At 48.5% G+C, this 19,072-nt stretch overlaps 1 protein-coding gene across 4 annotated transcripts in view; it reads right to left on the reverse strand.

Moving 5' to 3' along the window:
* Positions 1 to 19,072, reverse strand: part of LOC133238799 (protein sidekick-1) — a 733,626-nt gene that overhangs the window by 282,041 nt on the left and 432,513 nt on the right. For all 4 annotated transcript variants that reach the window (XM_061402289.1, XM_061402290.1, XM_061402292.1 and 1 more), the window contains exon 5: positions 4,897 to 5,030. In XM_061402289.1, coding sequence (XP_061258273.1) covers positions 4,897 to 5,030 — 134 coding nt within the window. The remainder of the gene's footprint in view (positions 1 to 4,896; positions 5,031 to 19,072) is intronic.

Consider the following 19,072-nt stretch of genomic DNA (forward strand, 5'->3'; position numbering starts at 1 on the left):
AATGCCGCTATGCAGATGGGGGTCCACCAGCGTGACGGCCCACCACACACTGCACGCAAGAGCCCCAAGGCAGGTGGAAACTCTCATCTTCCAGGCGGGCAGTATCCCTTCCTACGTCCATCTGCTCTCAGAACCTTCCAGTGGGCCCTGGTTTCACCTTTGCCTGGTAGGTGGATTCATGTATTTGTGTATTTTTAGCTAAACTAACTCTGACAGGGTAGACAACTGGATACAAAGTACCCCTGGGGGGGAGTCACAGATCTGAGTTACAAGCCTAGCAAGGGAGCCACAGAAGTACAAATGGCGACATCGACACCCGAGCCCTTCATCAGCCACGTTCCAGGACAAATGCCCTCCGCAGTCAGATGTTGAAGAGCCTGTCCAGAGAACTGAACACTATCAGGAGGACCGAGCAAAATACGGGTTTCCATTCGCCAAGTGTATCTTGTGTCCTGAGACACGAACTGAAGATGGAATGACGCCGTCACGATTCGCAGGATACTCAAGATACCGTGTTCTTCACCTTCCTGTACCTCACCTGTTGGTATGATACATGCTCATTCCTCAGCACAGCTCAGTGTGCACACATCAGGCTGCAGTCCATGGGGTCACAACTGAAGTGACTCAGCACGCACAAGCTCAATGATTAAATTCTACTGTGAAGGACACTTCCTGTTTTTATGTTTCTGAACATTCTGGCGGTGAGGTACCATGTAACCTATAAAGTCATCGCTGGATCTGAAATTGGTCGTTTGTAATAAGACACTACCTCCAGATTGCTTTCTAAAAACATTTCAAATCATTCCTATCACTTTGGGCATCCAGCCCACGTCAAAGAACAAGAGAAAGCCGCATGCTGAAAGGCCCCTCTCTGCCTGTGGTGTTAGAGGCACGAAGAAAGTAAGACGGAAGTTTATCCGGGCACACGAAAGCCATGCTGTACAGGGCAGTCCTCTCGGACGAATGCTCGCAGACATTATTCTCAGGAATTCACTTTCAACTGCTAACCGTATACGAGGGCTGCGGTTAAATTAGCATTATAGAGGACAAAAGAGTGTTAAGTGGGCTTCAGAATTAAAAGCAAGGGTTTGCCAGCCTCAAGGAGCATCAGCTGAAATGATATCCTATCTGCAAACGCTGTTTGAAGAGGAGACATTAAAATGAGAGAGGTGAGAAAAGCAGGAAGGAGAGAGCAGTCGTTTCTTTCCTAATCTAAGCTTCGTGCCCAGCAGAGAGTCTCATTATGCTGGACATTCTGAAGATTAGGTCAGAGCTGATGATGTGTCTAAGGCTCGTATGAGGGCGTTGAAACAATAATCGGTTAATCACTGTACAGAACTCGTCTCATCTCCTAAACTCTATCTTTCCCTTTTCAAAAAAGAAACTCTCATTCACAGATTAATTCACTTTAGAAGATCTGATCCACACGAGTTAAGTCGATGTAAAATCTTCAAAGGGAAAGCCGAGCGCGGCTTGACAGGTGTATGGAGCTTGCCTGGGTTTGCCCTCAGACTGGAAACGCGTCCTCTCAGGCGAGCACAGCCCGTTCTTTTCCTGGCGTGCACCTGAGCTGCGGGAGTCGGCCATGAAAAATTCATGCAGCGTGCTTCAGCGGTCCACCTACGTCCTTAACATCTGCTGGCTTTACGTCACGTGAAAACTTCAAAGTGAATCCACCCCGAGATCGCGGCAGGCTTTCCCCGGGAGCAGGGGTGGACAGCCCAGAGACGGCCTCCCCTTCCCGGCAGGCAGGAACGCCCGGCAGGACGCGGTGACTTACCCTCTTAACCACATGCAGGGGCAGGGCGGGGAGCAGCGGGGGTACCACGGTCGGGCTGCACGGCCACTCGGATTGCCGCGCTGCCTCAAAATTTTATTTTTAATCTCAACCTTTTTGCTTCCTATAAGCTTCCCGTGTAGCCAAAATATTCAGCCACTGAGGTGGTGGTAAGGTTACTGTGCGGGGAAACACAGCGTCTCCTCCTGCCGGCCGGGTGACAGGGGATCGCTCACTTGGGGGGGTCCAGGCACGGCCGGCCCGGGAGCTGCTCCAGCTGGACGCCAGGCTGTCCCAGCAACAGGAACAGTTTAGTATGATGACTGCAAACAAGCGGTGGGCTGTGTGGCTCTCTCCACTTTTAAGTTAATTACAGTGCAAGCCACCAGGAATTTAATTGCCAGCAGCCTACCACCTTGATCAGATTCACTACAGAAAGGTTCCCTACTTTATTCTCCTGATGCCAAGGGAAAATTTATCATCGTTAAATGATAATTGGCTGTAATATCTTTAGATTCTTCAGAAATGCTGGCTGGCCAGTTTCTAAAATTTTTCATCAATCTTGTTTGGTATTTTTAAGAAGCCTACATCAGAGGAAAAAAGATGTCTAGGTCTGAAGAACACACTGCATCTTACTGTCTGCGTGAACAGGTCTCAAGAGTGTTTCATAATAAATTTATGGAGTTTACTTTTTCTATAATTTTAATTTTATTCATTATTTATAATCCCATAATAAATCCGGTGGAGGTGATGCACCCTCCGTATTTCTCATGGTGCTGGCAGGGGTCCCCCCATCCTCACAGTGTCCCCACAGTCCAGAGAGGAGAAACACCTGAGCAGTCACTCTGGGGCCTTCCCTGGCGTCCACTGGGGGGCCCGTGGTTAGGACTCTGAGCCTCCACTGCAGGGTGGGGGGGTTCCATCTCTGGTCAGGAAACGAAGATCCCACCAGCTGCAGAGCACGGTCCAAAATTTTAAAACAGAAATAAATAATAGTAAAAATAAATAAACAAGCAATTCTGGGGTTTTCTGCAGATTTATCAAGACTTCTGATCTTTAGAGGTTTTCTAAATAGAACTCCAGTGAGAAAATGCATGATTGGGTGCCATTTAACTTTTAGGGAAATACGTCAACAGGCCAGTTCACTCAAGAATTAAAATGGTTGTCTCCTCAGTCTCCTTACTTGTCACGTTCTATCTGGTCCCCATAAACAGCAAGGGACACAAAAGCAGACAGAATGCAGGTCTTCTCCTAAGACTTAGGATGAGTCTGTCCATAGCATCACATCCTTACATCTCACCTTCTACACATTTTACCTGGTGCCAACAAAAAGATAAAAATACACATGGAACAAAATGCAAGGCAGTTAATTATAATATTTATGAGCTGCTTCTAAAATGCTTCTTGGTTAGACACTGAAATTATTAAAAAATTTACATATTCCAATTATCTAAGGCTTGGTACTGTGTTAGCATGGCAACCTGCAAACCCACTGTATTGGCTCATTTTCCGGCCCCATAGGAAACTCCTGGGTGTGGCTGTTTCAGAACTTTGCGAGGTCGGCATCAAGTTAACCAGAATATCTGTGCAGCGCCCCCCACCCCCAATAGACTAAGGTCAACTTTTTTGTTTCTGACTCAGAATTCTACTAATCTGACCTATTTTTATTAGCCTAGTACATACTTTACAATTGAGTGTTGAATCAGATTTGCTAAACAGAATAAATGGCTCTAATGATGTAAGTTGGAAATAACTAATTATCACAGTCTACTTAATAACACAGTTTCCTCCATCCATGGGATTTTCCAGGCAAGAGTACTGGAGTGGGGTACCATTGCCTTCTCTGATTAGTATTGAAAATTCTTCATAAATCGCATTTTTTACTGCTGTGATTCTTGGTTCACGGGGTCCTTTAAACAGCAGAGCAACGCACACCGGATGTTGTGAGCCCAATGTCGAATCAGTGGACACAGCTCTCCACAGCCCGAAGAGGCCCCACTGAAGGCCAGACCTGCACCATCTGTGGTCTGGAGCTGAGGACTCAACTCCCAGGAATTACGGTGCTGACGACAGGGTGGTGGCCCCCTGGGAGCACTTGCTGGGCACGTGCAGGGCAGGTGAGGGCACACTCGGTTAATGCCTGCTGCCTCCTGACCCCGGTGCTGGCTACACTCTCCCAGGAGCTGTGCTGGGCCTAAAGCAACTGCATCATTGGGGACCAGGTGAGGCAGACGCTGTGGTCGAGCTCATCTATGACACAAAACCACCGAAGGGGAAAGCCATTCCTCCAAAGAGCTTTGTAAAAAGATGAAATCTACCACTATACAGACAAAGTTACTTAACTCACTCTATTATGATGTGATCATAGTATTCTGAAATTTTCCACAACCATCTTCCAGCTGTGTTTTCTCAACAGCACAGTCCCTGCCTTTCCGACCATGAAGCTTCTCGCTGCAGACATTGGTGGCACTTCTGAGACTTACCTTTGATCTCTTTCGGCTCCAAGTTCTCGCTTCTAATCATTCCCCACTTCTCTGGCAATCAGCTCTTGGACGGACAATTTTTGGAGCCTTCTTTCGAAGGCCAAATATGTAAACTAAGTTGCTTCAAACTAAAACTTCCTTAAATAAACTGAACATTTAACTGTGACATGTGTGCATTTTCTTCATGATCCACGCTTTTAGTTATTCTTAAGATACACTCCTAATTTTAACAAAACTTAATATCTGCATTTTCTCAAAGGTTTTTTAAAAATTAAAGTAAAAGAACACAACCTGTGGCCTAATCTCGTCCCATATAAGTTTCATGGATACGACTCCTTATAAGCCCCAAGATGTTCTGTTCTTAAAAAACATATACATTAACAGAGTACCAAAGCAAAAAAAAAAATTTTGTTTTTAAGTTCCCCCAAATAAATAAGATCTTGCATTTACAATTACTGGTCGGGTTCACATTTCCTGCCAGTCACTTCAAGGAAAGCAGCTATAGACACTGGATCAACCCTGAACCATAACCACCAGCCAGAGAGGCGAGACTTGCTGCACAGCCCCGCCCGTGAGTCGCGGCATCGCCGCGCCCAGCGTCACCCGCCCCCGTGGCCATGCGGGCCGGGCACTCACTGGCTATGCTCAGGTGCACGGGCGGGCTGGTCTTGTTCTCCCCGTTTCTCTCGTTGACTGCCTGCACGTAGTAGGCCCCCGCGTCGCTGGCCGCCGCTGCCAGGATCACCAGCTGGTTCTCCAGTGTGATGGCTCTGCGTCAGGGGAGAGGAAAGGACAGGGTCAAGGCCCACCCACAGAACTTCTCTGCAAAGCACGTTAAGTCACCAGGCCAACTGCAAAGGAACGTCCACAGTTGGGTTTTGTTTTTTGTTTTTTAGGTTAAAACAAGATCTGGAAGGACAGAAACGAATCCCCAGGCCGACCTAAGGAATGAGGCGGAGGCCGAGCCTCCTCGGTCCAACGATGCACTCGCTCCTGCCGGGCAGGGGTCTGGGAGCCCCAGATGCCACCTCCCCCAGCTGTGGGAAGACAGCCTTTGGAACACACACACCCAGGGCTTGTCACACTCAGAGGTTCCTCTAGGCCATCATCCCTGACTCCTCATATACTCCAGTCCTACGGTGAAAAGGAACCCCTGGGACACATCTGACCCGCACACCTTCTCTTTAGAAATGAGAAAACCAAGGATCAGAGAGGTTATGTTGTTTGTCCAAGGTAACACAGAGGCATCGCTTTGCTGACAAAGGTCCGTCTAGTCAAAGCTATGGTTTTTTCAGTAGTCATGTATAGATGTGAGAGTTGGACCACAAAGAAGGCTGATCCCCGAAGAACTGATACTTTCGAACTGGGGTGATGAAGAAGACTCTTGAGAGTCCCTTGGACTGCAAGGAGATCAAACTAGTCAATCCTAAAGGAAATCAATCCTGAATATTCATTGGAAGGCCTGAGGCTGAAGTTGAAGCTCCAATACTTTAGCCACCTGATGCAAAGAGCCAACTCACTGGAAAAGACCCTGATGCTGGGAAAGACTGAAGGCAGGAGAAGGGGACAACAGAGGACGAGATGGTTAGATGGCATCGCTGATTCAATGGACATGAGTTTGGGAGATGAGTTTGGAAGCTCTCGGAGATGGTGAAGGACAGGGAAGCTTGGAGTACTGCAGTCCATGGGGTCAAAAAGAGTCGGATACAACTGAGAGACTGAACAACAATCAAGGTAACCCAGCAAGGTGACGATGCCAGAGGGAGGACTAAGTCTTCTCACATATAGACTGGTGGTCTGCCAACCATACCCCATACAGACTCTTACCCTTATTTAAAAGAAGAAGAAGAAAAGCAATAAAGACAAAAATTTCATAAATCCGAGCAACCTTTCATTAAATGGGTATGCTTTGCCCATGTTATAGTTCTGTATTCTTTTTACTAGTTAAGGAGGTTGGGAGGCGGTAAGACCCTGTGTTAAAAAACAAAAAAAAAACAAAGGTAAGTGATCGTTTCCTTGTCTGCTGAAGAGCGCTTTCTTCACAGTCTGAGCACCGAATGTCCTCCAGCCTACGCCCTCATGTTCAAAACACTAGAAAAATCCTGGGACACTGGAGTGGATTATATCACCTCCCAAAACTGTGTGACTCTATGGTGAACAGTTTTATTTGTTCGCTTTTAATCCTACATAGTCACAGCCCTTCCAGATTCAGGTAAACTGAGATCTCTATTCCAGTAACATCAAAAAACATACAAAATAAATAACTTCCCATGAGAAATTTTAACATAACAATCATCTTTTTCTTCCTGCTACCTCCAAAAACCTTTTTCGAAATCTCTTGATTTTCAGACACTTTTTAAGATTATCTTAAGAAGTTACTGCTTATTCATGGTTCCCATAGGATATATTAGATTTGCGGTCTCTATGACTAACTTACCCCATTTCTCATTTAAGAAAATTTCCCTATTAAGAAGTTTTCAATTTTTAGTCCCATAAAAATATTTCACAAAAGCTTTACTATAATTATTTATAACTCCTTTATAGATTCCTTTATAGAATCATGGAAATTGTTCCATTTTATTTTAGTATATGTTACACTGGCACCTAAAATTAAATACGAATTATTTATTACACATGAAGTTTCACATTTAATAGTACAATTTAAAAACTGAATACATCATAACTTTTTTTCTTTAACATCTGATTTTTGCAATAGTAATTTCAAATATGCCTATTATTCCTCAGAATTATTCTCCAAAATATATCCATTAATTCTCTGTATTATTTATGACATTGTTTCAAGGGTACTGAAAATAAAAAAGTACATAAAAAATAGAAATATTAAAGTTTACGTCTATTATAATTTATATCTATAAGCTCATTTTTTCTTCTAGCTTTAAATTTCTGTAGCAAAGTCAAAACTTGTGAAGAGAAATGTATCTATTGCCGAAAAGAACACCACAAAAATTCCCAAACTTTACAGAACATTACATTAATAAGGGTCAGTTCCCCAGAAGACTTCATCCCTGCCTATTCAACTCTTTCTGAACAGAGCACTTATACAAAAGGAACTGATTTTTAAATGAAAACTAAAATATCTAACAACATTCAACTCATTCACAACTCTGGTGACGGTTGTAATGCTTAAGAAGAAGACCATCTTTAAAGACTGGAGCGGGTACCAGGCGTCCATGCTCTGAGTCCTCTTTCCTGGGAGATCCTGAATTTGGGGTGGTGCCCAAGCCTCCCCAGGCAGCCACATGATGAGGAGTCAAGCCAGCCCTGCTCCCAGCAGCAGGCCTGCCACCCCGGCTTCGTTCAAGGCAGTGAGGAGCTGCCAGGGGACCCGAGCTCCCCATGAGGCCAGCCGAAGGACTGTGCCAGGGGGGCGTGCCGGTGGCCGCCCTTCCAACCCCAAGGGGAGGGAGCATGTGAACAAGTCAGGAGGAAGGCTGGGACTGTGAGAATCAGTGCAAGCTAGCCCACAGCCTGAACGTAATGATGAGAAAGTGACCGATGTGATCCTTTAATACGACTCTTACACTTGTTCATAAAATATTCAGTGGTGATGTGAGGTCACCAGGTGGGCTGATGTCCAGCGTCTCCTCACAGCCCACCCTGGGGCAGCAGCTCTGTGCTGAGAGGGCCACGCCACACAGACTGGTCTGTGCCAGCTGGTGCTCTCCAGTCCCTCCCTCTAGCGACGGACACAGGAGACCAGGTTCCAGCCAGCCGGGCTGTGGCATGGACCTGAACTGACATTGGTCTGGGGTGGCCACAGACTAACTTAGGCCACACCTAAGTTAGTTCATCAGCTTAACGGGCAGGACGCCCATCCCTTGGCTGGGGATCGGGCTTTTTCTCGCGCTACTAGGTGTGAACAAGGAAGCCTGTTGCCCCAGATAGATGCTCACGGTGACAATTTTATGGCCGTGACGGGAACAACCTTAGCACGAGGCTGACATGTTGATGGCAGGACAGAGACAATGGACAGCACCTGTGTCCTTGATCTTGAGGCCCTGGTGGGGCCAGTGAACTGTCCTGCAGGCCTCTTATCCCTGGACTTCCCGCTTCACGAGGTAATGTTCGTCATTCATGCTTAAACACAGTAGGTAAGGGTTTCTGTTACTAGAAGTGCAATACATTTGATATAGATTCAGCACAGACAATAGCAGACAAGAGTGAAAAAGCTGGCTTAAAACTCAACATTCAAAAAACAAAGATCATGGCATCCAGTCCCATCACTTCACGGCAAATAGATGGGGAAACGATGCAAACGGTGGCAGACTTTCTTTTCTTGGGCTCCAAAATCACTGCAAATGGTGACTGTAGCCATGTAATTAAAAGACACTTGCTCCTTGGAAGAAAAGCTACGACCAACCTAGACAGCATATTAAAGCAGAGACATTACTTTGCCAAAAAAGGTCTGTCTAGTCAAAGCTATGGTTTTTCCGGTAGTCATGTATGGATGTGAGAGTTGGACTATAAAGAAAGCTGAGCGCCAAAGAACTGATGGTTTTGAACTGTAGTGTTGGAGAAGACTCTTGAGAGTCCCTTGGGCTGCAAGGAGATCCAACCAGTCCATCATAAAAGAAATCAACCCTGAATATTCATTGGAAGAACTGATGCTGAAGCTGAAATGTCAATACTTTGGCCACCTGATGTGAAGAGCTGATTCACTGGGAAAGACCCTGATGTTGGGAAAGACTGAAGGCAGGAGGAGAAGGGGACGACAGAGGACGAGATGGTTGGATGGCATCACCGACTCAATGGACATGAGTTTGAGCAAGCTCTGGGAGTTGATGATGGACAGGGAAACCTGGCGTGCTGCATCCATGGGGTCACAAAGAGTCGGACATGACTGAGCAACTGAACTGAACTGAGGGTAAAAAAAAAAAAAAACCTAAAGCATGTGTATCCTCTGTGCATAGAAATAACCCCACATATCAGCCCAGCTACGTGCAGATGTGAAATGGAAACAGTGGCTGTCTTGTGTGCTGGGTAAGTTGTGTCTGACTCCTTGCAACCCTATGGATCGCAGCCCGCCAGGCTCCTCTGTCCATGGGATTCTCCAGGCATGAATACTGGAGTGGGTTGCCACACCCTCCTCCACGGGATCTTCCCGACCCAGAGATTGAACCTGTGTCTCTTGCATCTCCTGCACTGGCAGGCAGGTTCTTTACCCCTAGTGCCACCTGGGAAGCCCCTAACAGTCAGTGGCTAGCTCCGAGTAAAAAGATTCCAAGTTATGTTCTTTTGATTTTTGTTTTTTTTTTAAATATTTTCCATAGTAAATATCACTTTTGTTATCAAAAGAGAAAAAAAATCTCAAAATGAATGCAGGGTATGCTAAGTAATTAGCAAAGTTCAATAATTTCCCATATTACAAACTACGTAGCTTCCACAACAATGTAATTCCAAAGTACTAATTTAAAACTTACATTGATTTTAATAGGAAAACTACAGTATTAGGCCAGAGATTTCCCTTCCCTTAACTTATTAAAATAACTGTATGTATGGCTTCATATAAAATTATTTCCTTAGTCTTTCCCAACTTCAAAGCGACACCGTATAATCTGAATGCCATGGAACATGCTGCTGCTGCTGCTGCTGCTCAGCCACTCGGTCGCGTCTGACTCTTAGTGATCCCATGGACTACAGAACTTCCCTGACCTCCACTTCTCCTGAAGTTTGCTCAAAATCACGTCCACCGAGTTGATGATGCCATCCGACCATCTCTTCCTCTTCTCCTGCCCTCAATCTTTTCTAGCACTAGGGTCTTTTCCAGTGAGTTGGCACTTGGCATCAGGTGGCCACAGTACTGGAACAGTGATATAGAAAGTAAGAAAAAATGAAGGCACCTGGTCGAGCATGGGTGAAATAAATGCGCTTTAGTCAGGAAACCAGAGCGCTGGACCCATAAAAAAGAAGCTAAAGGCTTACACACCAGTCACTGACTCTGAGCACAGGGAGCTGTCACTGGCCAGTCGCCCTTAACAGTGGACATTCCTGACAGAGGAAGCGCTGTGGTTCCACAGAAGAAGACCAGTTAGAATGGACAGCCCTCTAGGGCTTTGGCTTCCACTTGGTTCTCCCGGCAGTGGGCAGAATAAGAATTCTCCATTTCAGGAAAGATGAAACCCCAAGGAGCTACTGGCGGTCTTTGGTTGTCAGCAGCGATCAGAAACACTGAGGGGGACAGGCTCCTGGGAGGCGGCTCCCAGACCCGGGCTGATGCATATGGTGCGTGGGTTTTGGGGGCTGGGCAGTGGCAATATGGTCAAGTGTGCTTCCCCTGACACCAGCCTGTGCCACACGGAGCATCTGCTGTCAGAGAAGTGACATCGTTGTATCAATTCCAGAAGCACCAGGTTTGTCACTGATGCAAACAGCCCAGGGTGTGCCTGCTCAAGACCAGGAATGGAAAGCGAGGGCCTGTGTTCCCTTGGGTTGCCATGGAGACAGGTCCAAACAACTGTATCACTAAGGAGTGGGCAGCCATTTGAGTTCCCAGGCCTGACTGGAGTGGAGGGAATCCAACCTGAACCAGGCACACATTGCCCATGTCCCATGGCGCTTAGAGCTGGTACATTTATACACCACATGAAGTAACAGGAAACACTAATAATTTGCCCTCAAGACTGCTAAGAGTGGTTTGGGGGCTTCTCAGGTGGTTCGGTGGCAAAGAATCCACCTGCCAACGTAGGAGACAAAAGACACTCAGGTTCGATCCCTGGGTAGGAAGATCCCCTGGAGAAGGAAATGGCAACCCACCCCAGGATTCTTGCCCAGGAACTCCCATGGACAGAGGAGCCTCTCAGGCTACATACAGCCCATGGGGTCATGAAAGAGTCAGACGCGACTTAGCGACTGAACAGCAGCAGCAGCAAGAGTGGTTATGGACGCAAAGAGAGGCGCTCCAAGTTTCCCAAAATTTCCATAACGTTCATCACAGCGTTCAATGTGGGCTTCCCCAACGGTCTAGTAGTTAAGAATCTGCCTGCCAATGCAGGGGACACGGGTCGATCCCTGGTCGGGGAGGAGCCCGCGTGCTACAGAGCAGCCACGCTTAAGCCTGAGCGCCGCAACGCGGAGGCCCTCGGCCCTACAGCCTGCGCTCCGCAGCAGGGGACGCCGCCGAAACGAGAAGCCCGCACACCGCGACGAAGGGTGGCCCCTCTCCCTGCAACTAGAGAAAAGCCCACGGCAACGGAGCCCCAGCACAGCCAAAGGGAAGTAAATAAACCTTAAAAACACTTTCACTGTAACTCATCCTTTTTGTTTTCATAAAAAAATTTAAATATATACTTAGTTCTCAATAAGTATTTTGACCTTTGACACTTTTTAACACACAGCCAGATGGTAATATAAACACCGATCTGTATTGACACTTTATCAAACAGTCCAGACACGACCAAGCGACTACCATTATGATGAAAACTCGGTCAAGGCTTCAGGAAAATAAGAACTTTGCCCATGAGAGGAGAGTATAAATCTGGGTCTGTGGTTTTACTATTGCAGATGTTAAAGCAGCATTTGACTGGTTTCGATTGTTATTCGATTACACTTTTTTTTAAATTGGGAGTGCAGAAAAATGCAGAACATTAGTTTTTAAACCCTTAAAAATAAAAATGAAACATTTAAAATATTCCCTATTTTAATTAAACAGCTTTTTAATGGGTCGGTTCTGAGGTTTAGTGCTCTGAGGATAATCTGGATATCAAGCCTTCCTGTGTAACAGCAAGTTCAAGGCAGACAACTTGTAAATTGATGAACTTCCCTTACTTGTACAATTACAAGAACTAAAATTGCTTTTAAGGAGTTGTCGGCCGTAAGGAGTCCCTGGGTACTCAATAAATGTTAAGGCAGCGGAATGACGTGTTTACTTAGTCAAGATGTAAACACTTGCTGCTCACTGGTTGCCCCGGGTGCGAGAAGAACATTTTAAAGGCAAGTGAACAAGAATTTGGGAAACCTATTTCTCAGAATTTCAAACCCAGAGAGGTGGTGAGTTGAGTTGTGTTCATTGGTAGAACAGGAAAACCCAGGATAGACGACAAGGAGTAAATGGGATTTGACTTTAGCTCTGCTGTACCCAGTGCTGCAGGCCCGCGAGAGCTCAGGCTGTGCAGTGAGGCCTTGTCCAGTTGGGGAAGGACCAGAGGTGACCTGCGAGGAAGACGCTAGAGTCGGGGAGGGCCGTTCAAACCTCCACCAGGTCAGTGAGCAGCACGGCCCGTGCCTTGTGGAACATTTCCTACTCTCAGACCACTCAGGGGCCCTGCTCTATGGCCGCCGTATGCTAAGCTCAGTCGTTAAGTCATGTCTGACTCTTTGTGACCCCGTGGGGTGCAGCCCACCAGGCTCCTCTGTCCATGGGATTCTCCGCAAGAACACTGGAGCGGGTTGCCATTTTCTTCTCCAGAGAATCTTCCTGACCCAGGGATCGAACCCCTAAAAATGTTCAGACAAGTTTGACCTCGATGGAGCAAGGCCTGGAACCAGAGCTGGCCCTGACTGTTCCCCGAGGCTCCTTAGGTGGTTTTTTTCCCATCTGTGAAAGAAGAGCAACAGTACCTACATCGAAAGGACCCTGTGAAACAGAAATCAAGGCAGTGAGGGACACGAGGCCGACACACACCCAGTCAGTCAGTGTTGGCTGGCGCTGAGCCTGGTTCCCAGGTGTGGTGCACACAGATAATAAGTGATCAACTGAGAAACACAGACAACTGTCCTATTTGTGGGGGTGCTAAATAGCAACTACTGCCTAGAGTTTTAGTTCACAGACCTCCCTATAAACACACACACGGCCAGGCGAGGGAATCATCGGATTAAGGTCATGAACCATCTGATGCGCTACCACCTAAAAGCCATCGCTGGGGAGCCGAGGTGTCATGATGCAGCAGAGACCCGGGAAGAGCCCATTTTCAGACACGTCCGCCCATCTGAGAAACAGATGGCAAAGCCCACTTTACAAGACTTTAATGCAGGAAAATCCACGGTGGCTTCTCAACACGTGTTGGTGTGTCACAAATAGAACCGACCCTTTTCCTCTGGAGCTGACACCGAACGACGGGAGAGACGGAAAAGAAACACGGAAATTACAGGGTGACGATGCAACGGTGAGGGGTTCATCTCATCAGGGACTCTGCCAGCAGAAATATATTTACTGATAACAGGCTTTCTTAACATTTCTAGCTAGTTTTCTAAAGCATTTCAGTCGATCTATAACTTAGTCAATTTATGCTCAGGGGGCTTTTGTTACTTTAACCAGTTGTCAGCACAGACACAAATAAACAGCCTTGCACGGCTCCTGGTGTGCTCAGTCATTCGACAAAGAGTGAAGCGGCAGAGGAAGGGTTCAACGGTGCTGAGGTCAAGGCACAAAAATTTCCAACCAACCTTTTTTTTTTTTTTTTCCTGCTAAAACAAAAAGAATAAGAAACAAGACTTAAAATGTGTGGAATGTGTGTTTTTAGGTATTTAGGTCCAAAGAGTGTCCTAAACACCCATCTTATACTCTGAACAGAGTGTAAGATCCACTCAAACTAAAAGCCATTTGAAAACATAACAGAAAGGCATATGAAAAAAAGGGCACCCGTGACGGCTCCTCTACCCTGAGACCCTCTAAAAATAATGGACAGGGCTGAGGCAAGTCCATGCTATGCAGTGATCTAATGAAAATGGTATGTGATTCAGCCAAAAATTAATGAGTAGCCAAGTTAGAGACTCCCCACAAAGTAAGAGAGCATGAAGACCAGGGTGGTGGCCAACCCAGGGGCACAGCGTCTGGTGAAGAGCTCTGCAGGGCGTGAGGTGACCCGTGTGGGCTCAGTGAGGTGGGCCATTCTCGAGGCAGGGTGTGTAGAGACCCCGTGTGGGCTCGGGGAGGCGGGCCATTCCCAGGGCAGTGTGGAGAGGAGGGGTAGACCCAGCTGTTCCTGTGTGCAGGTGGAGTCAGGAAAGCCTGCGGCTGGCCAGTGAGGCTTCCAGATGAGCCAGTTCCTCTCTGCGCCCTGCTCTCTTCAGAGGAAGGCACGGTGGGCGGAGCACTCGACCCTGCTCCGAGTGCTTCCACCGAGCAGGACTGTGTCCTCACGGCAGGATCAAGTGGGTGGAGCAGCGGCCGTGGGGGAGGCGCTCTCCTTTACGACCTGACGCTGGCAGAGGGGCCCTGGACCACGCCAGCGGGCACAGGTTGGCAGAGGGGCCCTGGACCACGCCAGCGGGCACAGGCTTTTGTACATGCCTCTGCCTTTCAAGTCGGCCGCAGCGTTAGCTCCTCTTCAAAGAACCAGCTTATCACAAAGGCGGTCTACTCTTTGTCCACCTCTGTAGTTATTAAGAGACAGAGCTGTGCGCAGAGCCTCAAGCGCTGCAGCGGATCTTCAGTGACAGCGGCCCGGAGGCACTGCTCCCCAGACTCCAGGGCGAGACCCTCACGCTCAAGGACACAACGCCCTTGACGGCGAAGGGGAAGTTAACTGGGAAGACAACCCGATTCTCTTGTAACTTCCTTTCCTTCTGGAAACTACCATTGTGCGTAAGCAGCAGTGTGTGAGCGCAATGTCTGCTGTTCTCCGCCTCCTCAGGGGCCCACGAGCCGTCTGCGGTTACATGCAGGCTCTGACACACGCAGGGAAGTGGCAAACTTTCAACAGAGAGCAGCTAATTCATAAACAAGGTCGGGAGATATTTAACACCCTGGGCCCTTACACCAAATTCTCTGGAGAGGTCACTGTGCCCCTTCACAGGCCGGTGGGGGCCGTGGGGCCGGAGGGAGTCTACAGGTGCCATCAAAGAACCAGCTGAGCAGCAGCACAGTGGGCAGACGGACGCTGGCATCCTCAGAGCTCTGACAGGGTGCTTTGCGTCCGGTCTCAGCAGGGGCGAGCCTGGCTGTCTTAACAGTGCCCCTGAGGGCTGACTCCCAAGTCGTCGCCCTGTTCCTCTCTCTCCCTGGGTGCCCGTGGGTCCCTGAAGGACCAGGAAGCTCCCTTGCATCTCCCCTCTGGGCACCTGCCGTGGGCCTGCCCGGGGCTGAGTCTGCAGGCACCGTTTACCTCATCCTCCCGGCTGCCGGGGGTGAGCAGCCCTGGTGTGGGTGCAGAGCGGGGCTCCTCTGACACCCCTGTGGCACTGAGCAAGCTGCCCGCCTGCTGGGCGGCACAATCCTGATGCCCCCTCTTCCCAGTGTAGGGGTGAGAGACAAGTGAGATTGGGTCTACAAACAATTAGTACCACAGCTGGCACACACTCCACACTCCAAACTGGTTACGATGCCCATGCTACAGGCGGAAACAGAGGCGCTTAGGGGTGAAATAGCCTTTCCAAAGAAAAGGGAAGAGCCGAGATGCTAAGCCAGCACCCTCCAGCCCCCCGCCCTGATGCAGTCCTTGCTCAAGGCCCCTCACCCCAGGCTATGCCACCTGCCCTCCGCCCAGCCCGGGAGGCTAGCTTTGGTCCTGGGGCGAAGCGCTGTCTGGGGCGTCTCACTATTGCATCCTGGGCCGCTCTCGCTTTCTCTCTCTGTCTCCGTCCCTCTAGCCCCCACCGCACCTCTCTAGGACTCCTGTCTGGCCCCCTGGTGGCTAAGCTGGCGCCTGGCATACGGCAGTCCTGGTGGAAGCGGTGATGCAGTGGAGTGGAGCTGTGACCGCTGGACGGGGGCCGTGCCGGCACCCACACCCACTGGGAGGACAGCGGTTCTGTGATGCTCCGGACCCCCGTGGGAGCCCCGTGCCCCGAGGAGTGTAGGCTGGAGGGGAGGGGCCCCCTTTCCTATCCTGGAAGGCCTAAGGCCAGGCCTTCTCGGTCACAGTTGCGGAAGTTCCCGTGTCCTCTGGGTCACAGCCGTCAGCCCTGGAAACAAGAGGCAGGGGCAGGGGGCCCGGCTGGGTCATGACAGTTCGTGAAAACGCTCTTTCCCTTGGGGAGACCGAATGTTTTTTCTCAAGAACTATCTACTTTGGACCCTCCCCAGAAAAGCTTAAATAGCCTTTGTGTGGGGCATTAGAATGCATCTAAAATGAGAAAACGCGCCGGGGACTTGAGACACGTCTGGGTAAATGGTGATCTGCCCAGGGTCTAGCCATAAATACTGTAAAGAGGGCCATTTCGGGAAAGTCTGAGTGAACTGGAAACATTATGAACCATGACACACACCTGTGAGATGCAGGCGGCGTGCGTCTTTAGGTGACATCACTCACAGCGCCTAGACACCCCAACGCACATAAACAGGAGGAAAGTGGATAAAAATAGAAAGAGACAACAGCCACTTCTCCCAACTGCCTCCACTTCTTGCTGCCGTTACTGATCTCGCGGCTCATTTCCGTGACAAACAGCACCACAGCACGAAAGCAGTCACCTCCGTTCGTCTCCGCGGAGCTGCGCTGGGGTTGGCTGGGTGCTGATGCATTTGCTCCTGGCCCCCGGCCGCATTTCTCAAAGGTCCCCCAGGTTCGCCACAAGCCCTGTGTAACTAGCACCCTGGCCCAGAGTGATTCGATGAGCCAGGCAGAAGCTTCCAACACAATGGAAGACCTCAGGCAACGCTCACAGAGTGGCAGAGGTGAAGACCTCCGGGCTTTCCTAAGGAGAGGGGACCTTTGCTGGAAGGAGAGCTAAGGAGAGGTGAACATGCAGCCCACCTGCGCCACGCGCCTGCTGTGTGACCCTCCTCTGGGTTGCAGGACAGTGGCCTCAAAGATGGCCACGTCCTAACCCCCAAACCTTTAAACACGGTACCTCGCACGGCAAAGGGACTTTGCAAATGCAGCTAAATTAAGAATCTTGACACAGGGAGATGATGGTGGACTCTCCAGGTGGGTCCACGTAATCACACAGGATCTTAAAAGTGAAAGGAGTTGGGCGCATCCGAGCCAGGGAGACGTCTGGAGGTGTGATGCGAGGGGCTCTGAATATGGAGGAAGGGGCCAGAGCATGGAACGCAGGTGCCCCAGAAGCTGGAAAAGCCCAGGACCCTCCAGAGAACACAGCCCTACCGACACCTTGATTTTAGCCAGTGGGGCCAGTTTCAACCTTCTGACCCTCAGAGCTGTAAGACAGGAAAACTTCATTCCCTTCTCCAGGGGATCTTCCTGACTCAGGAATTGAACCCCAGTCTCCTGCATTACAGGCGGACTCTACCATCTGAGCCACCAATTGAGCCCTGTTAAGACACTAGGTTTGTGGTAATATGTTACAGCAACAATAGAAAAACTTCAGTTTTCTGGGCTCTAGTTTTTTCACTTCCGAAATGAGAGATTCCCTACCCAGCTCACAGGGTTGCTATGTACATTGAATAAAGTGAGTTTAAAGTGTGTGTGTGTGTGTGTGTGTGTATGAGTGCACGCTAAGCATAGGGCCTGGCACTGTAAAATATTCAACACACTTCCCATTATTAGACAAATTCAAATTTATGGCAAGACTGATTCAGAGCTTCCTCTGACAGAATGTTGGCAGCATTTATCATTTATTTGTGATGAGAATAAAAGAGAAGACTTTTAATCAAAAGCATTTATGATCTCCCTGTGTCTTTACTTCAGGGTCTTCTTGAGCTGTCTGGGGTAACAGCAGAGCCCTAGAGGAGCAGGGCCTGGGGGCTTCACACTGAGAAGAGAACTGGAAATCCAGAACTGACCCAGAGGGGAGGGCGGGGAAGCGGCCGGCTGGAGACAGGGGCGCGGGGGTAGGGGGGAAGGGTGGATGGGAAGTGAAGTCTGCGTGCTGCCTGTCTGTAATTTCTGGAGAGGCTGGCAGTGATTTTAGTTGCTTTGACAACACTTCTTTTTTGGATGGCTGTATTATATTTTTTGCTTTGCCATCAAGTAGGGATTGCACGAGATGTGTTTCACTCGCGTGTTCATTCACTCACTCATTCATTTACTTACTCGTCTGACAAACGACCACACACCTGTCCTGGAAGGTGAGGTCAGAGAGGACGAGGGAGGGCTTCTCGGGCTCCGCACTCCAGCAGGGGCTGAGGTCGGGCGTGTCTACCGCAACGGCCTAAAGTGCTGGCTCCAATCCCTAAGCCAGACTGTGGTCCCCAAACGCTGCTCCCACGAAAGGGAACCAGGGCCTGCTGGAGAAATGGTTAACGGTGGATCTGGGGCAGGACATGTACAAGACGAGCCTTGAGCATCTGGTGTCACACGGGGAGGAAACAACCAAGACGAGGTCGATGGAAAGGACTCAGGAATCAACCTGAAGATGCTTTCACTGCCTTAAAAGGGCACGATTTGACATCGGTAAGACAGCATGCATGAAGACGCAGCACAGTCGTAAATAAATACATAAACATTAACAAAACAAACAAGACAAATAAGACAGCACGAAAATCAGAAAAGAAGACGTAAGCCGTCTCGATCTGCAGATAGCACAGTCTGCATGGAAAATACCCAGAAATCGACAGAGACAAACACAAAAACAACCCGTGGAATTAATAAGTGAGTTCTGCAAAGGCGTCAGGATGTGAGATAAGCACAAAAACCAATTATATTTCTGTATAACAGCAACAAACACAAAAGTCAAAATTAAAAATGTAACACCACTTATAGCTGCTCAACAGAAATACTCATGTGAAAATGAAAATATATACAGGATTCCTATGCAAAAAACTCCACAAACACTGAAGAAAGAAAACAAAGTTCTAAATAAATGAAAAGACATACTGAGTTCATAGACTGAAAAAGTAAAAATGTTAGTGCTCTCCAAACAGGTCTATAGGCTTAATGTAATTTCTATCAAAATCCAAGAAATAGTTTTGGAGATGTAGGAAAGATATTTCTAAAATTAATATGGAAGATTA

The sequence above is a fragment of the Bos javanicus genome, chromosome 25, assembly GCF_032452875.1.
Source record: "Bos javanicus breed banteng chromosome 25, ARS-OSU_banteng_1.0, whole genome shotgun sequence".
In the NCBI taxonomy this organism is placed as follows: Eukaryota; Metazoa; Chordata; class Mammalia; order Artiodactyla; family Bovidae; genus Bos; species Bos javanicus.